Source organism: Ursus arctos, unplaced genomic scaffold, assembly GCF_023065955.2.
Source record: "Ursus arctos isolate Adak ecotype North America unplaced genomic scaffold, UrsArc2.0 scaffold_3, whole genome shotgun sequence".
Classification (NCBI taxonomy): Eukaryota; Metazoa; Chordata; class Mammalia; order Carnivora; family Ursidae; genus Ursus; species Ursus arctos.
The window spans coordinates 25284816-25297526 of NW_026622985.1; the positions used below are offsets into that span (position 1 = coordinate 25284816).

Sequence of the window (12711 nt, forward strand, 5' to 3'; positions counted from 1 at the left end):
TCTCTGCGCTCCTTAAGTTTTTACGTATTGGCTGACTACGTTTTTGCTAATTAAACGAGAATACAGCAATTAAGATGGGTGAGTTGTTATTCTTTAATCGGTATCTTGACTGTGTAAGGATTTCCAGTGGTTAGAAAAGAAAATAGCTTATAGATTCTCTGATATCATATACAAAGTGTGATCCAACAGAATGGACCTGACTGCGTTCCTTAATGAGGTTACATTGCCTCATCACAGATGTCTACAGATATATTAATATTATGTACTTTTTGGAAAATATAAGACATGATTTTCTTCACAGATTTTTTTTCTCCCAAAAGACTAGAAAGTTTCCCACATGGAAAGCTACAACATTTCACATGCATAATTCATTAAGTTTCTTAAGCTTGAAATGGCTTTCCCCCCGACTCAGTTCGAGAACTCAACTGTTGGTCGCATTACTCTTCTGCCCAACAATTTTTGAGTGTTTTCAGATGCGAGAATCTCATCTCTAATCTGCTCTAAATGCTTATGTGTGTGCTTTTTTTTGGTGTAATGCCTGGAAAACTGGCAGCCACTTGTGCTTATAATTCCCGGATTTTCAAGGATATTTAAGTGCACACGAAAAGGACACACAACACTGCCTTGCCTGCAAACGTCACAGACACAGCTACCAAATACTGTGAGCCAGGCTGGATGGATGGTAGAGACAGAGGGGAAACAGCCAGTTTTACTGCAATCCACGTAAATAAATAAATGAAAAAAAAATCTAAATAAGAAAGAGCAGATTTATGTCTTGATACTGTTCTTACACAGACAGAGGGACAGAGGACAGAGGGAGCAGGGTCTGCCAAAACATGGAAAGCAAACAGGGAAGGACGGCAGGAGAGAAAGGCAACAGATGAACAGTAAGCGGCCATGCTGAGGAATTTATTTGCGTCTTTTACTTGGTTGCAGACGGAGCTGCTGCACTGCGGCTTCGGCAGCGGCTATAGCAGCCCCTGCATCTTCCAGGTGGCTCTGGGTGACGCTGGTTTTGCTCTGACTGCGCGACGGTCCGTGTGAGCGCAGGTGGCCTTCGGAGGAGGATTTCGAGCTACCGGGACTACTGTGGGATTTCTCAATGGTGGGAACCTGCATGTCTGGTTACAAGAGGGTGAGACGTGAGTTAAGAGTGCTCCAACGTTCCTCCTGTCAAGCTTGGTCTCACACAATTTGAAACTGTCTAAGATTTATGTTAATTCTGTTTCCTTTTGGGCTCATTTATGCAATGGCTCGCTACTCGGTAATGTGATTAAACATTTGGGAAACAGTTTTTGGGAGGAAAGTCAAAAGGATAATCATGTTGAGAAGAGACAAGTCTGAGAAGAGGAAATACATCTAACTAGCCTCATGGAAATGCATATGTTAACTTTCAGTTTCACCAGGCACCTGCTAATTCTAGGAGGGACCAGGCAAGAGACAAGAGGCTCACATGGCCACAGAGGAGTTTCCAGGGAAAATGCAGGGAACTCCCAGATGAAGGGGCGTGAGTCACCCAGACACATTAACAGTGGAGACTGGAGAATCACGTCTCAGGAATGTAGATAGAGATCCCACATTTTCTACGGCGGTCAGAGAGAGAGAAATCTTTATGCTAATGATCTTCCAGAAAGTTAATCAGGGCAGAGTTGATCTGGCTAAGTGGAATCCATAAATGATCTATAAAGCTCATTCATAAGTCATCTGTAGCCCTCATGGTAGTCCGTGGTGTGTCATATCAACTCAGTGGCCTACTGGACTTGGCCTCGTGGTTTTCCATCTCCGAGAACAATTGCACTTGTGACCCATTCCTTCCTAATGTGCAAAGAACCACTTTTCAATGTGATGTACTTTCTGAGAAGAGGAGAGAAGGGAGCAATACTCAGGTCCAGTATAAAAACGTATAGCTCACACTTATAAATAGTTCAGTATGTCCAGGTAAGATATTACACGGTTATCTCATCTAGGCAGTAACTCAGTTTATGGTGAAGATTAATGTTGTATTGTAGAATAACTGGCAATGAACCTCTCAAAGGAAAATCTCATTCAAATGGGAATGCTGTGCGTATTGCCAAACCCAATGTATAACATTACCATTTCAAAAATAATGATAGTTTAAAAAAATCATAGAATTAGCTCGAGGCCAACATTCAGAAAAGATTTAAGTAAATTTCAACATACCAATTGTTTTGGTGACATGGGGAAAATGTTCTTGATATAAGTAAAAGGCAGGATGCAAAATTATATATGTTCATATATCACATATATAATATCTGAGTAAGAATATACCTTTAAAAATAGGGGTTTAAACAATGAGAAGAAATATGCATAAATGGTAGTCAAGGGACTGTGGAGGATTTTTTTTTAATGAAATACCCCAATATTTTATAAAACCATATTATCATGGATTTTGAGAGCTGGAAATAATCCAACAGCTTGCACAGCCCAACCCCCTCCACTGTACTGGTTAAAAACCAGAGTCAGAGAGGTGAAGATCACAAAGTCATAAACCTAATTATGCACTGATCGGAGACTAAAGCCCACTTTTCCTGATTCCATATCCATTACTGTTTGCAGGATATTGTATTACATACTTTCCAACTGAATCCAACATTTTAAAATATATTAAATATGTAAGCATCCATATTCAAGAAGTTACTGAGTGAACAAATAGAAAAAAAGCTTTTTCTACTTGAAATATCTCCTACCCTTGGATGGGTCAGGGAAGATACCATGGCTTCTGCTTTTGATGACAGATGGCTTTGGAGACTGTTGGCTGCTCTGACTGGAATGAGACTTGCCATGATCAATGCTTTCAGTCTGTTCTTTGAGAGAATACCATCTAGGAGTGTTATCAAGATGAGATGTGCTAGATAAATCAATCAATACCTGGAAAAAATGCAATAAGTCAATGAAATTGATATAATTCATTCATTACTTTTTTCTATGATCTGCAATTTACTCAAGGATATAAGCCAAAAGACATAGTATGACTTTGAGGATAACAAGGCTGTCTTCCTCATTTTTCTTTACCCATGATATTGGGAACAATGTCTTGTGCATATTAGATGCTTAAGAAACATTTGATTGGGGCACCTGGGTGGCGCAGTCAGTTGGGCATCAGACTCTTGGTTTTGGCTCAGGTCATGATCTCAGGGTTCTGAGACTGAGCCCCACATTGGGCTCTGCTCTGCTCCCCCATTGCCCCTCCCCACCGTGCGCATGCTCGCTCTCTAAATAAATAAATAAATAAATAAATAAAATTTTTAAATGAACATTTGATTAAACTGAACTGTATAAAATCTTCAACTATTAAATTATTTGGAGATGATGTGAAAAGGTAGAGTCACAACTCAACCTCTTTATGAATGAAAGCGCTCTTTTTACTAAATGAACATATTTTAGTACTAAACTTGGATATCTTCATCTTTAAAGATTGGTTTTAGTAATGAGAGGGACAAAATAAAAAAGAATGGGTATTTTGCAATTATTAACTTATTCCCTGTATTTTAAAACATGCTTCAATTCATATTTGAAATAGGGATATGACTAACAATTTATGATGTGTCATTGTTTGGCTGGCAGCATTTTTTCTTCGTGGTTCATGAGTGACAGCCCATTTTACAATTGCTGGCATTTTAGATTTGATGAGATATAAAAAAAACGACAACCAACACAATGGATATATGTTCTAGGTTCATGTCAACAATAAATTATAAGGACTACAATAAATCAGTTTTCTGAAATGGGACAGTAAGTCAGATATAATACTGCATCCTTAGAACTGTCCAAAGATGGAGATTAGTCCCAGGGGCTGTACCAGCATGGAGCCTGCAAGTAAAGGTCAAACGGCCCAGTTCTGATGGGAAAGAAAAGTGAGGAATCTTGGAACCAAACAAGGTCGCATGTCATCTAGACTAAACAACTGTTTTCTATTGTTTCTGGGAAGGGACACCATGTTGTCTGGGTGCTACTTTATTTTTGGAGATGATTTATTTTTTAATGTTAATTCATAATTTCTGCTTTAAGCAAAGATTACTAAATAAAATATTTTTTTTGAAATATGATAGATTAAAAAAAACACAGCATTGGATCACTCTGCCAGCTTTCATGGTTAGGTTAGATTCCATGTGAACTTACATACATTTGTTTTTTATTGTTCTCTCTTACTTCTAGTTTTGCCTCATAAAATATTTTGAGAGATTTTTCACGGGATACTTAAAAGAAATAAGAATGCAGGATGTCATATCAAGTCATTGATAGATGCAGTGAGAAAGAGCAGTCAAATCCCTGAAAATGCATTTTAAAAATCGAGCTCATTTTATAATAATTTATCTTAAATTTGTATGCACAGCATTATATATCTCCTATCAAAACAATTAATAATTCATCTGCATATTAATTATAAAGTACATCAAATGGTAGAGTGAAAACCATTTCTCAAATTACTATTCATCCAGTCAAGGAATAAATAAGGAAATACGTCCTACCCACCAAAGGGCTTTAACCAAAATGAACTTAAGAAATATGCTTGCATCAAGCTCTGATTGGTGGTTTATAATGAAAGCAAATAAGGAAAAGGAAATCAGATGCTCACCTCACCAAGAAAATCATTGGAAGAAAATCTATCATAATCCCAGACTGTCACCTCCAGTGTTTTCTTCTTGAGCTACAGTTTAAATCAAAATGTCGTCAACCCCATACCTCATCATACATTTTCATCACACTCTATTATAGATTCATTTATTTTCACTTCCTTGAACTCCTTCCATATGTGTAAAAAGACTTCAAATTTTATCTAAAATATAGGTTTATATTAAATTTTATATAAAATATAAATTCAAGAACCCAGATTACAATTTGTACCTAGCTTCAACTTCATAATCAAATTAGAAATCTTCCAGAGGACAAATCATAAATCTCCTTTAAAATCCTTTAGGCTAGTCATCTGTATGTCTTGGTCCATACAGTTTGGCCCCACAATGCCAGATTCTTAAGAGGCCTTGATTTAGAGAGGAGATGAACTCCTAAAATGTTGTCTGGTGCAGTAACACATTCATATATACTGCATATTTTATTTGTATTATTTGTGAAAGTCAAAATATAGCCAGCTATGATTTTTGCAATATATACATATCAAATCATTATGGTATATACCATAAACAATGCATTACATCAATTATCTCAGTAAAACTGGAAAAATATGAAAGAGATTGACCAATATTTAAAAAAAATATAGCCAGTTGGAAAATATTTTCCCTCAAAATATAATAAATGTGTCCCAGTCTGTTGAAATATTTGAAGTTTGCAATAATTGATGGAAAATGTTCCATTGGTCTTATTTATTTTTTCGCTGCTTTGTCGAAATGCACACATTTACACTCATGGTAACTTTGAACAGTATTCATTTCCTTTCACATTAATTATTTGTATTTTACTTATTTTTTTTGTTTGTGTGGCAAAATTGATAGCAAAATCTTGCAATAATTTTGTCATCACTATTCTTATATTAGCCTAAATCTGTCACATAGAAAATAATCATTGCATACCTGTTCCATGGAGATACTTTTATAAATTACTGTTTGATTCCACTCAGGATTAAGACTTTTTTGAACATATTTAGTCCTCCTCTTGTACTCAGCACTGAATTAGAAGAAAAAAAAAGAGTTATCTTGATTATTCACCTTAACTGATGCCTTCATAGTCAGCCAGAAGGGCATGCAGACATTTTAAGATGATATTTTGTCTTAAATCATTATGCAATCATCCCATCACCTTCCTGTCTAAAACCTTATTTTAAGTTGAATACAAAATGACAATTTAAAAATATGTTCGATGCTTTTAGTTTTATTTGCCCTAAAGTAGTTTTTAAAGAAAAGCTTTTAGGTGTTCTAACTATACCATAATTTTAGAATATTTCTCTTTCCTGAATGCAGGAGACAAATGCATGAACTATGTGGTAACATCAATATCTTCTTGCCACATAAATAATAATTTGGTATTTCACTTTCCAATGGTTTTACTTCTAATCATGTCTGCAAAGCCAAATGGTCTTTCACATTTTTCCTGTATAAAATTGTAATAATTGTTTTGACTGAGGAAAGGATGAGAAATAGCTGAGATTCCATGAACATTTGTTACCTTGTATTTAAAGTATATTTTGACACTCTTAGTGAAGTAGGATATTTAGTTATAAAACAATTAAATATAAATTCTTGGTTTATGTCAATAGCCCAGATAAATCATTATAAACCAGATCAAAAGAGTTCCTCACTCATTTTAACTTGGGGCATTTGAATTTGTCCTTGACTTTTCCATTCCCTCTGAGCAACAGTTAGAAGTTTACATCCCAAAACTATTCTAATTAAGACAAACAACATCTATAGCTGACATCAACCAGCTGATGGGGTTGGAATTACTGTTGTTTATTAGCCAATGTTACCCATACAGACGAGGCCTTCATCTAATCCTCGCTGCTTTTTCCCGAATTTTCTGCCTAGCCTTATAGCTTAGGTCCTAGATAATACCTCAGCTCCAGTGGGCAACAGAGTCCTGAAAACGAACCTACTTATCTGGAATCCTTTTCATGTGCTTTGATTTTAAAAGTTGTCTTTTCTAAAGGGACCGGATCCTGACCCTGATTTGTTGTTCTATTCCTAGCTATGGGCGGACTAACTCTTGCCTAGTTCCTGGTCTCAAGCACTGCCACATCCCGGAATGCCTCCTGTGCTTTCCCGAGCACTAATTCACCCAGTCTGTTCTAGACAGAACTACTGAGAATCAAGCTCTAGTTCACCACTCCCTTTAAGAATGTCTTTCTTCTCTCTTTAGCTTTATTTTCTTTCTTATCAGCTATTTGCAAGGGCAGTAATTCCCAGCATTGACTGCATATTGGGATCACCTGGGAATCCTGAGTTCTAAGGCTGTGAAATAGGTCAACCAGCACTGCACCCATATTTCCCTGCCCTGCACTTCCAAGGAGATCCTGACTTCATAGGTTCGGGTTGAGGCTTGAGTATCAGAATTTTTAAAAAATCTCTTGGGTAAATCTAATGCGCAGATTGAGAACTTTTCAACTTATGTTTCCCAAGACCTCATGTGTCAGCCATTGTGAACTGAATCCTATTTAAGAAATAAAGCATCACTCTTCTCACTTCTAACAAACTCATTTGTGTAAAAATAAAAGCAGGGTTTGACCATTTTTTTCTATTCAAGATAAACTGCAAACAATTTGGGGGGAATGTCTAATGATTTAAAGAAACAGGAGTTATCATACACTGTAGACAGTATAAATTTGTACATAGTTTTTAGATGAAACTAGTGAAGTTTATGTACCCAAATACCCAGAAAATTCTCCTTTGACTTTTCCCACTTCCACCTTAGAAAAATTCTCCCACCTGTGCACAAGGAATGTGTTCAAGAACATTCACCATAACATAGTTTCTAATAGCATATTAATAAGATAATATATAAATACATTATGATATATTTGTTCAACGAAATAGTAAACAGCAGTTGAAATGAAGAAATATATACCTCCATATATTAAAATGGATAAATCTTGAAAAAAAAAGTTGAGCAAAAAATGTGCAGAAGGATAGCTATAGTAAGTTATTTTGATTTAAAATTAAAATAATGTGAAATAATAAACTGTTTATGAATACATGTATATAAAATAAACATATATAAATATCATAAGACAGTTTGGGAATTATAGATAATACATTCTATTTAGTGGTTATCTCAAGTGGACAGGGGAATGGTTTCAGAGGGCTTCAGGGGTACCTATAAAATATTTTTTAATAAAAAAAATCTGAAAAGCCTACATAGCAAAATATTAAAATTTGATAGAACTAAATGGCAAGAACACAGGTATTTGTTATTTTCTATAATTTTCACTGATTTTGAAATATTTTATAATACAAATTCAAAATAACTTTGGTAAACTATTTTCCTTTATATCTTATTCTTGATTTTTTTTTTTTTATGATGACATAGGAAGAATGGATGTGACCACTTTCAAGATAATAGCAAGCCTTGGTTACTACTTCAGAATCCATGGCTATTTCCCTAGGCAGGTATACTTAGAAGAAAAACACATGGCAGTAGAAGTTTAAAGGCTTCTAATTGTTTTGGACTTTGTTACTAAGGTAATGAGACCGTGGGGAAACATAAGGATGAGATTCATAATACCGTGGAATAGTAGTAAATTATTTTTTCCAATGCTGAAAAGTTAAATGCATAACTTTTTAAAAAGAGGGGAATTAATGTCAAATGCAATTCAACTACTTTCACTAAAATCCTAGCTATGTCAATATATATGAAAATAGTCTGTATTATTTAAATGTCTTCCAAAGAATTTATTATTCATCATCTTTTCTGAATCTATGAATAACTGTTATTATAATTTTTCACCTGCATATTTTATTCATATTTTCCACTTATACATTTAGCAAAAGTTCTTAATTCATGTATGAAAAGCAATTATAAAGTAAGCACATTAAAATTAAAACAGCAAACATTCATTAAAAGCTTAGTTTTTCCCAGGCAGAGTTCTAAATGCTTCTTAAGTGTTAACTGACTTAATCTCATGGCAATTCTATAAGACAGGATGGAAAAAAATGAAACAGCGAATTAATGCATGTTGCAAAGGCTGCATAGTTATTAACTGGTAGAACCATGATTCAAACATAGGGAAACTGATTGGTTACTCTTAAATGTATGCTGTATGAACTCAATGATTAGACTCAACAAAATGTGACTAATCCAACAATTTCTTAATTTCAGGCTTTATTAGCTGAAGTACATAGTTTGTCTTCTTCACCATACAATCTAAATTTCTTCACTTCAGTTTAAACATATAATTTCCTAAATTTCAATTTAAATATATAATTTCCTAAATATATAATTTTCCTATGTAATACAAATTATATACAATATGTGTATATATATGTGTGTGTGTGTGTATATATATATATACACACATATCATAAAAAATTAGGTCAGTGTTAGAGTTGTTTAGGCAAATTCTGAATAGTATATCCTAAAAGAGTGTTGTGGAATGAAGGATAATTACTATAAATATTTATTCTTGCCCAGGTACACTCAGAAATAACCACAATTGGGGGAAATTTTATGTTATTAGTGAGTTTGATTCTTCAATTCTCTCCAGACTCAAGGTGTCCATTGCCTTTAGGATTAATGTAGGAGCACACAACTTGCCTTCACTATTCTGGTGGAGCTGTGTAAACGATAATGCAATCCTTTGCAGTTTTTTTTGGACTTGAATTTTACGACACAGAGAGGGTCGCACAAAGCCATTCCTTCAATAACACTTGCTTTGTAACTACCACGAACTGACCGTCTTGAAAATGATCCCAATGGGCTGTGCTGCCACTTTATACAATTGAAAACTGTCTGCACTTCTCAAGCAACATCAAAATCTGGATTGACAAGTTGAAGATGACCAGGTAAGCAGTGGGATTTTTAAATGTGAGCATAAATTAGGAGCTCATTTTCCTTTCCCTTCTTTGTCTGGAAAACACACTATATTCCCTCATGGGAAGATTGCAATAATGACATTATACTAGGACAATTAGGCTGTATCTACTAATCAGAGAAATTTTTTAATAAGGGAAAATAAAAAGTCAATTAATCAAGATGGGGCATGGTGCTAATAAAAAAAAATTGACCTTCATGTCCTTGAAGTTTTGACTAACTTCTTTTCTCTTTCATTTTTTTTTAATGATTGACCAGTTACTTTCTCATGAGTAGATACGCTTTTAAAACAGACAGAAAAAGATACTTGAAATTCAATTATTCTCCCCTACACTAGCAGAAAAAGAGTTCTCTGAGTTTCTCTTTTTAATTTCAAAAAAAAAGAAAGAAAGATGAATGGAATATGACGGCTTCTTCGTATTTTGCTTTCACAGAATTATCTAAAATATTGAAGGTTTTCATTTCTTTTATCTGGTTTTCCTTTATTGGAAATTATACACACACGCACACAATTTATTTTTAATTACTCCTCTAAGGATTTTCCTTTAATTTGGAAAGTAGCTCAGATCATTTTATAAGCCCTATTGTTCTGCGCAGTAGTGTGTTCTTGGCACATCACTGAAGTCAGAGCCTATAGCCATTTATGAGTTCTACCCTTGGCACCTCACGCAGTGTCTAGAACAGTCTGTGCTAAAGAAATATTGATTGGATGGATCCTTAAAACATGCCTTTATTTTTTCCCCCTGTTAAAATCTATTGAAATGAAAAAAGCTTTGGCCTTTGAATTGTAAATACACGCAACACCGGTACCTGCTTTATAGAGGCCCTGCTATGCTAACAAGGAGGTTTAGAGAAAGTCCAGGCTGGAACTGAACTTCCAGGTATCACGATAACGAAAAGCAGCTTCAATCATAGCGAAATCATATTCATGGGGAAAAGCCTGCACTTTGTCAAACAGTGTAATGAGAGAAAACCAGAATGAGATCCTTCAGATATGCTCATTTCCATTTCTTAGTTAGCCAGGGACAAGTACTGGGTTCATGCACTCTTGCTTCCCTCATCTTGGGGCTGACAATTGGGCTTTCAGAGCTTCTGAGTATATTGATCAGAGGGTGGGAAGAGGAAATGAGAGGAGATGAGAAAATTGGACCAGTGAAATTCTTATCAATTAACAGGACTTTCTTTTTTTTTTTTTAGTGTTAAGAATGACAAATGTATTACATTTTATTATTAAAGAAAACAAAGTTGTTTGGTTTCCTATTTGGTGTTGATAATAATTTTGTATAATTCTATAGCCCAAGCATTCTGCATCTCTTTTTTGTAGGAATAACTGACCACTGGCGACTTGATGTAGCCAATCATAAAATAAGAATATTCCAACAACTTTCTTGATTGCAGGCTCCATAAGCTGAAGTGTCTAGGCTGTCTTCCCTATAGTCTACCCTGCAATCTAAAGTTCTTCCCCTCAATTTAAATATATATATATTTCCTGTATATAAATTATATATATTTGTATATATGCATATATCACAACAATTAAAGGCCAGTTTTCGAGTTGCTTAGGAAAATCCTAAATGGTATATCCTAAGAGAGTGTAATTGTACATAATGCTGACACTAATATCAGGTGCCATTTATTGAAAGCTTATTATGTGCCAGACATTATGCTTATCACTTTTGGGGTATTACCCTGTGTGTTTTACAAAAAACCTGGGAGGGCTGTTAGTATTATTCTTATTTAGTAGAAGAGGAAATCGTTTTAGATAAACCTCATAACTTCTAAGAAGCAGGGCTGAAATTCAAACCCAAGTTCCTTACGATTTTACTCACTGGCCTCCTCAGCCAAAATTACAATGTTAGTACCTTGTCATTATTATTCTTTCTTGCAATGACAGTTCTCAAAGAGATGATAGAACTGACTTCTAGATGAAACATAGGATGAGAAAGTGACTTCTAGATCTTCGAAATTGTAACTAGCACATCCCAGACTGTTTCAACCATTGTTTCCATTTACAAAACATGCTCTCTCCTAAATTAAATACTGACAAGTATTGTCATTCTGACAATTTCCCCCCAGTTTCTCTAGATAAAGGAGAGGGAGGTTCTGAATAAAGTGACTGATAATTCTGTTCTAGAATGACACTATCTAAACCGAACTAATTTTGCATATTGGTGTGAGACGGATCTGGATGAGAGATTTGGAGGCTGTCCTGAGATGAGTGAACTAGTCAAAACAAGCGACCTGTCACAGTATTGAATTTACCATGATTATGTGTGCAAGGAAACAGTTTCTGGCCACTAGAAAGGGTGTGGTGACTAATCCTATTCTTTAAAATATTTAAATATATATGCCTTTCAAAATCAGAAACAACCTCTTTTGAGCAACAGCTCTTCAGGACTAGTAAAGATGTCAAATGTTAATGTTGCAAACAAAACCAAATCCTGTACCATTAATATTCTGGGTGGGATTAAAATTCTCATCACCCCATTGCTACAGACGGTACAAGATTCACCTCCTCAACCAAATAACATGTTTAATATATAATGTAATGAGAAAAGAATGCTCTTAGATATGTATCTAAAAGATACCCTTAGCTGACCATGTGATGACGTACCACGTTATGAGCTCTATAAAAAAAACAGTTTCCTACTATTGGCAAAGAAAGGAGGATGCTCTTATGTTGTTTCCAATGTGCTAGAGCAGGCAGATTATGGTATCCTATTGCATGGCAGTGCCTTCATGGTGCAGAAAGCAGAGCAGCATGGAAAAGTTTCAATATCAGGTCTAAGTAAGGGAAAAAGACTAGAGAACTACTTTCTACTTTTCAATGTTCTATGGCACACATCTGCTAAACCTGTTCAGTAATGTTGTAATCAGAGCAATTTGCTGGTAGCCTAATTCAATAGGTACCAACATGTAAAAAGATGCAAATTACAACCCAAGTCAAACTGCAGGTGAATGTACACAAATAGGCAAAAAATAAAACTAGACATTACAGCATAGCTTGACACTGAAAGAGAACCAACTCTACCTTGCATTCTGGACAACCATGACTTGACTGCATTGATTCCGAGAGCGAGAGTGAAGGATACAACAGGCAAGTTGGGAAGACAGGAAGAAAAAAGTTAGGAACAGAAATAAGGAAGAAAATACGAGAATAATAACTGGAGGAGTTACACCGTAACATATAAATAAACATGAGGCAGAAAAAGA

General features: G+C 35.1%; 1 protein-coding gene across 1 annotated transcript in view; it reads right to left on the minus strand.

Annotated features, from left to right (window-relative positions):
• PCLO (piccolo presynaptic cytomatrix protein) overlaps positions 1 to 12711 on the minus strand; it is a 372284-nt gene that overhangs the window by 55567 nt on the left and 304006 nt on the right. The window contains exons 16-19 of the mRNA XM_026504655.4: positions 5550 to 5643; positions 4598 to 4669; positions 2709 to 2889; positions 927 to 1121 (exon numbers count right to left, since the gene is read on the minus strand). Of these exons, the coding sequence (XP_026360440.3) occupies positions 927 to 1121; positions 2709 to 2889; positions 4598 to 4669; positions 5550 to 5643 (542 nt within the window). The remainder of the gene's footprint in view (positions 1 to 926; positions 1122 to 2708; positions 2890 to 4597; positions 4670 to 5549; positions 5644 to 12711) is intronic.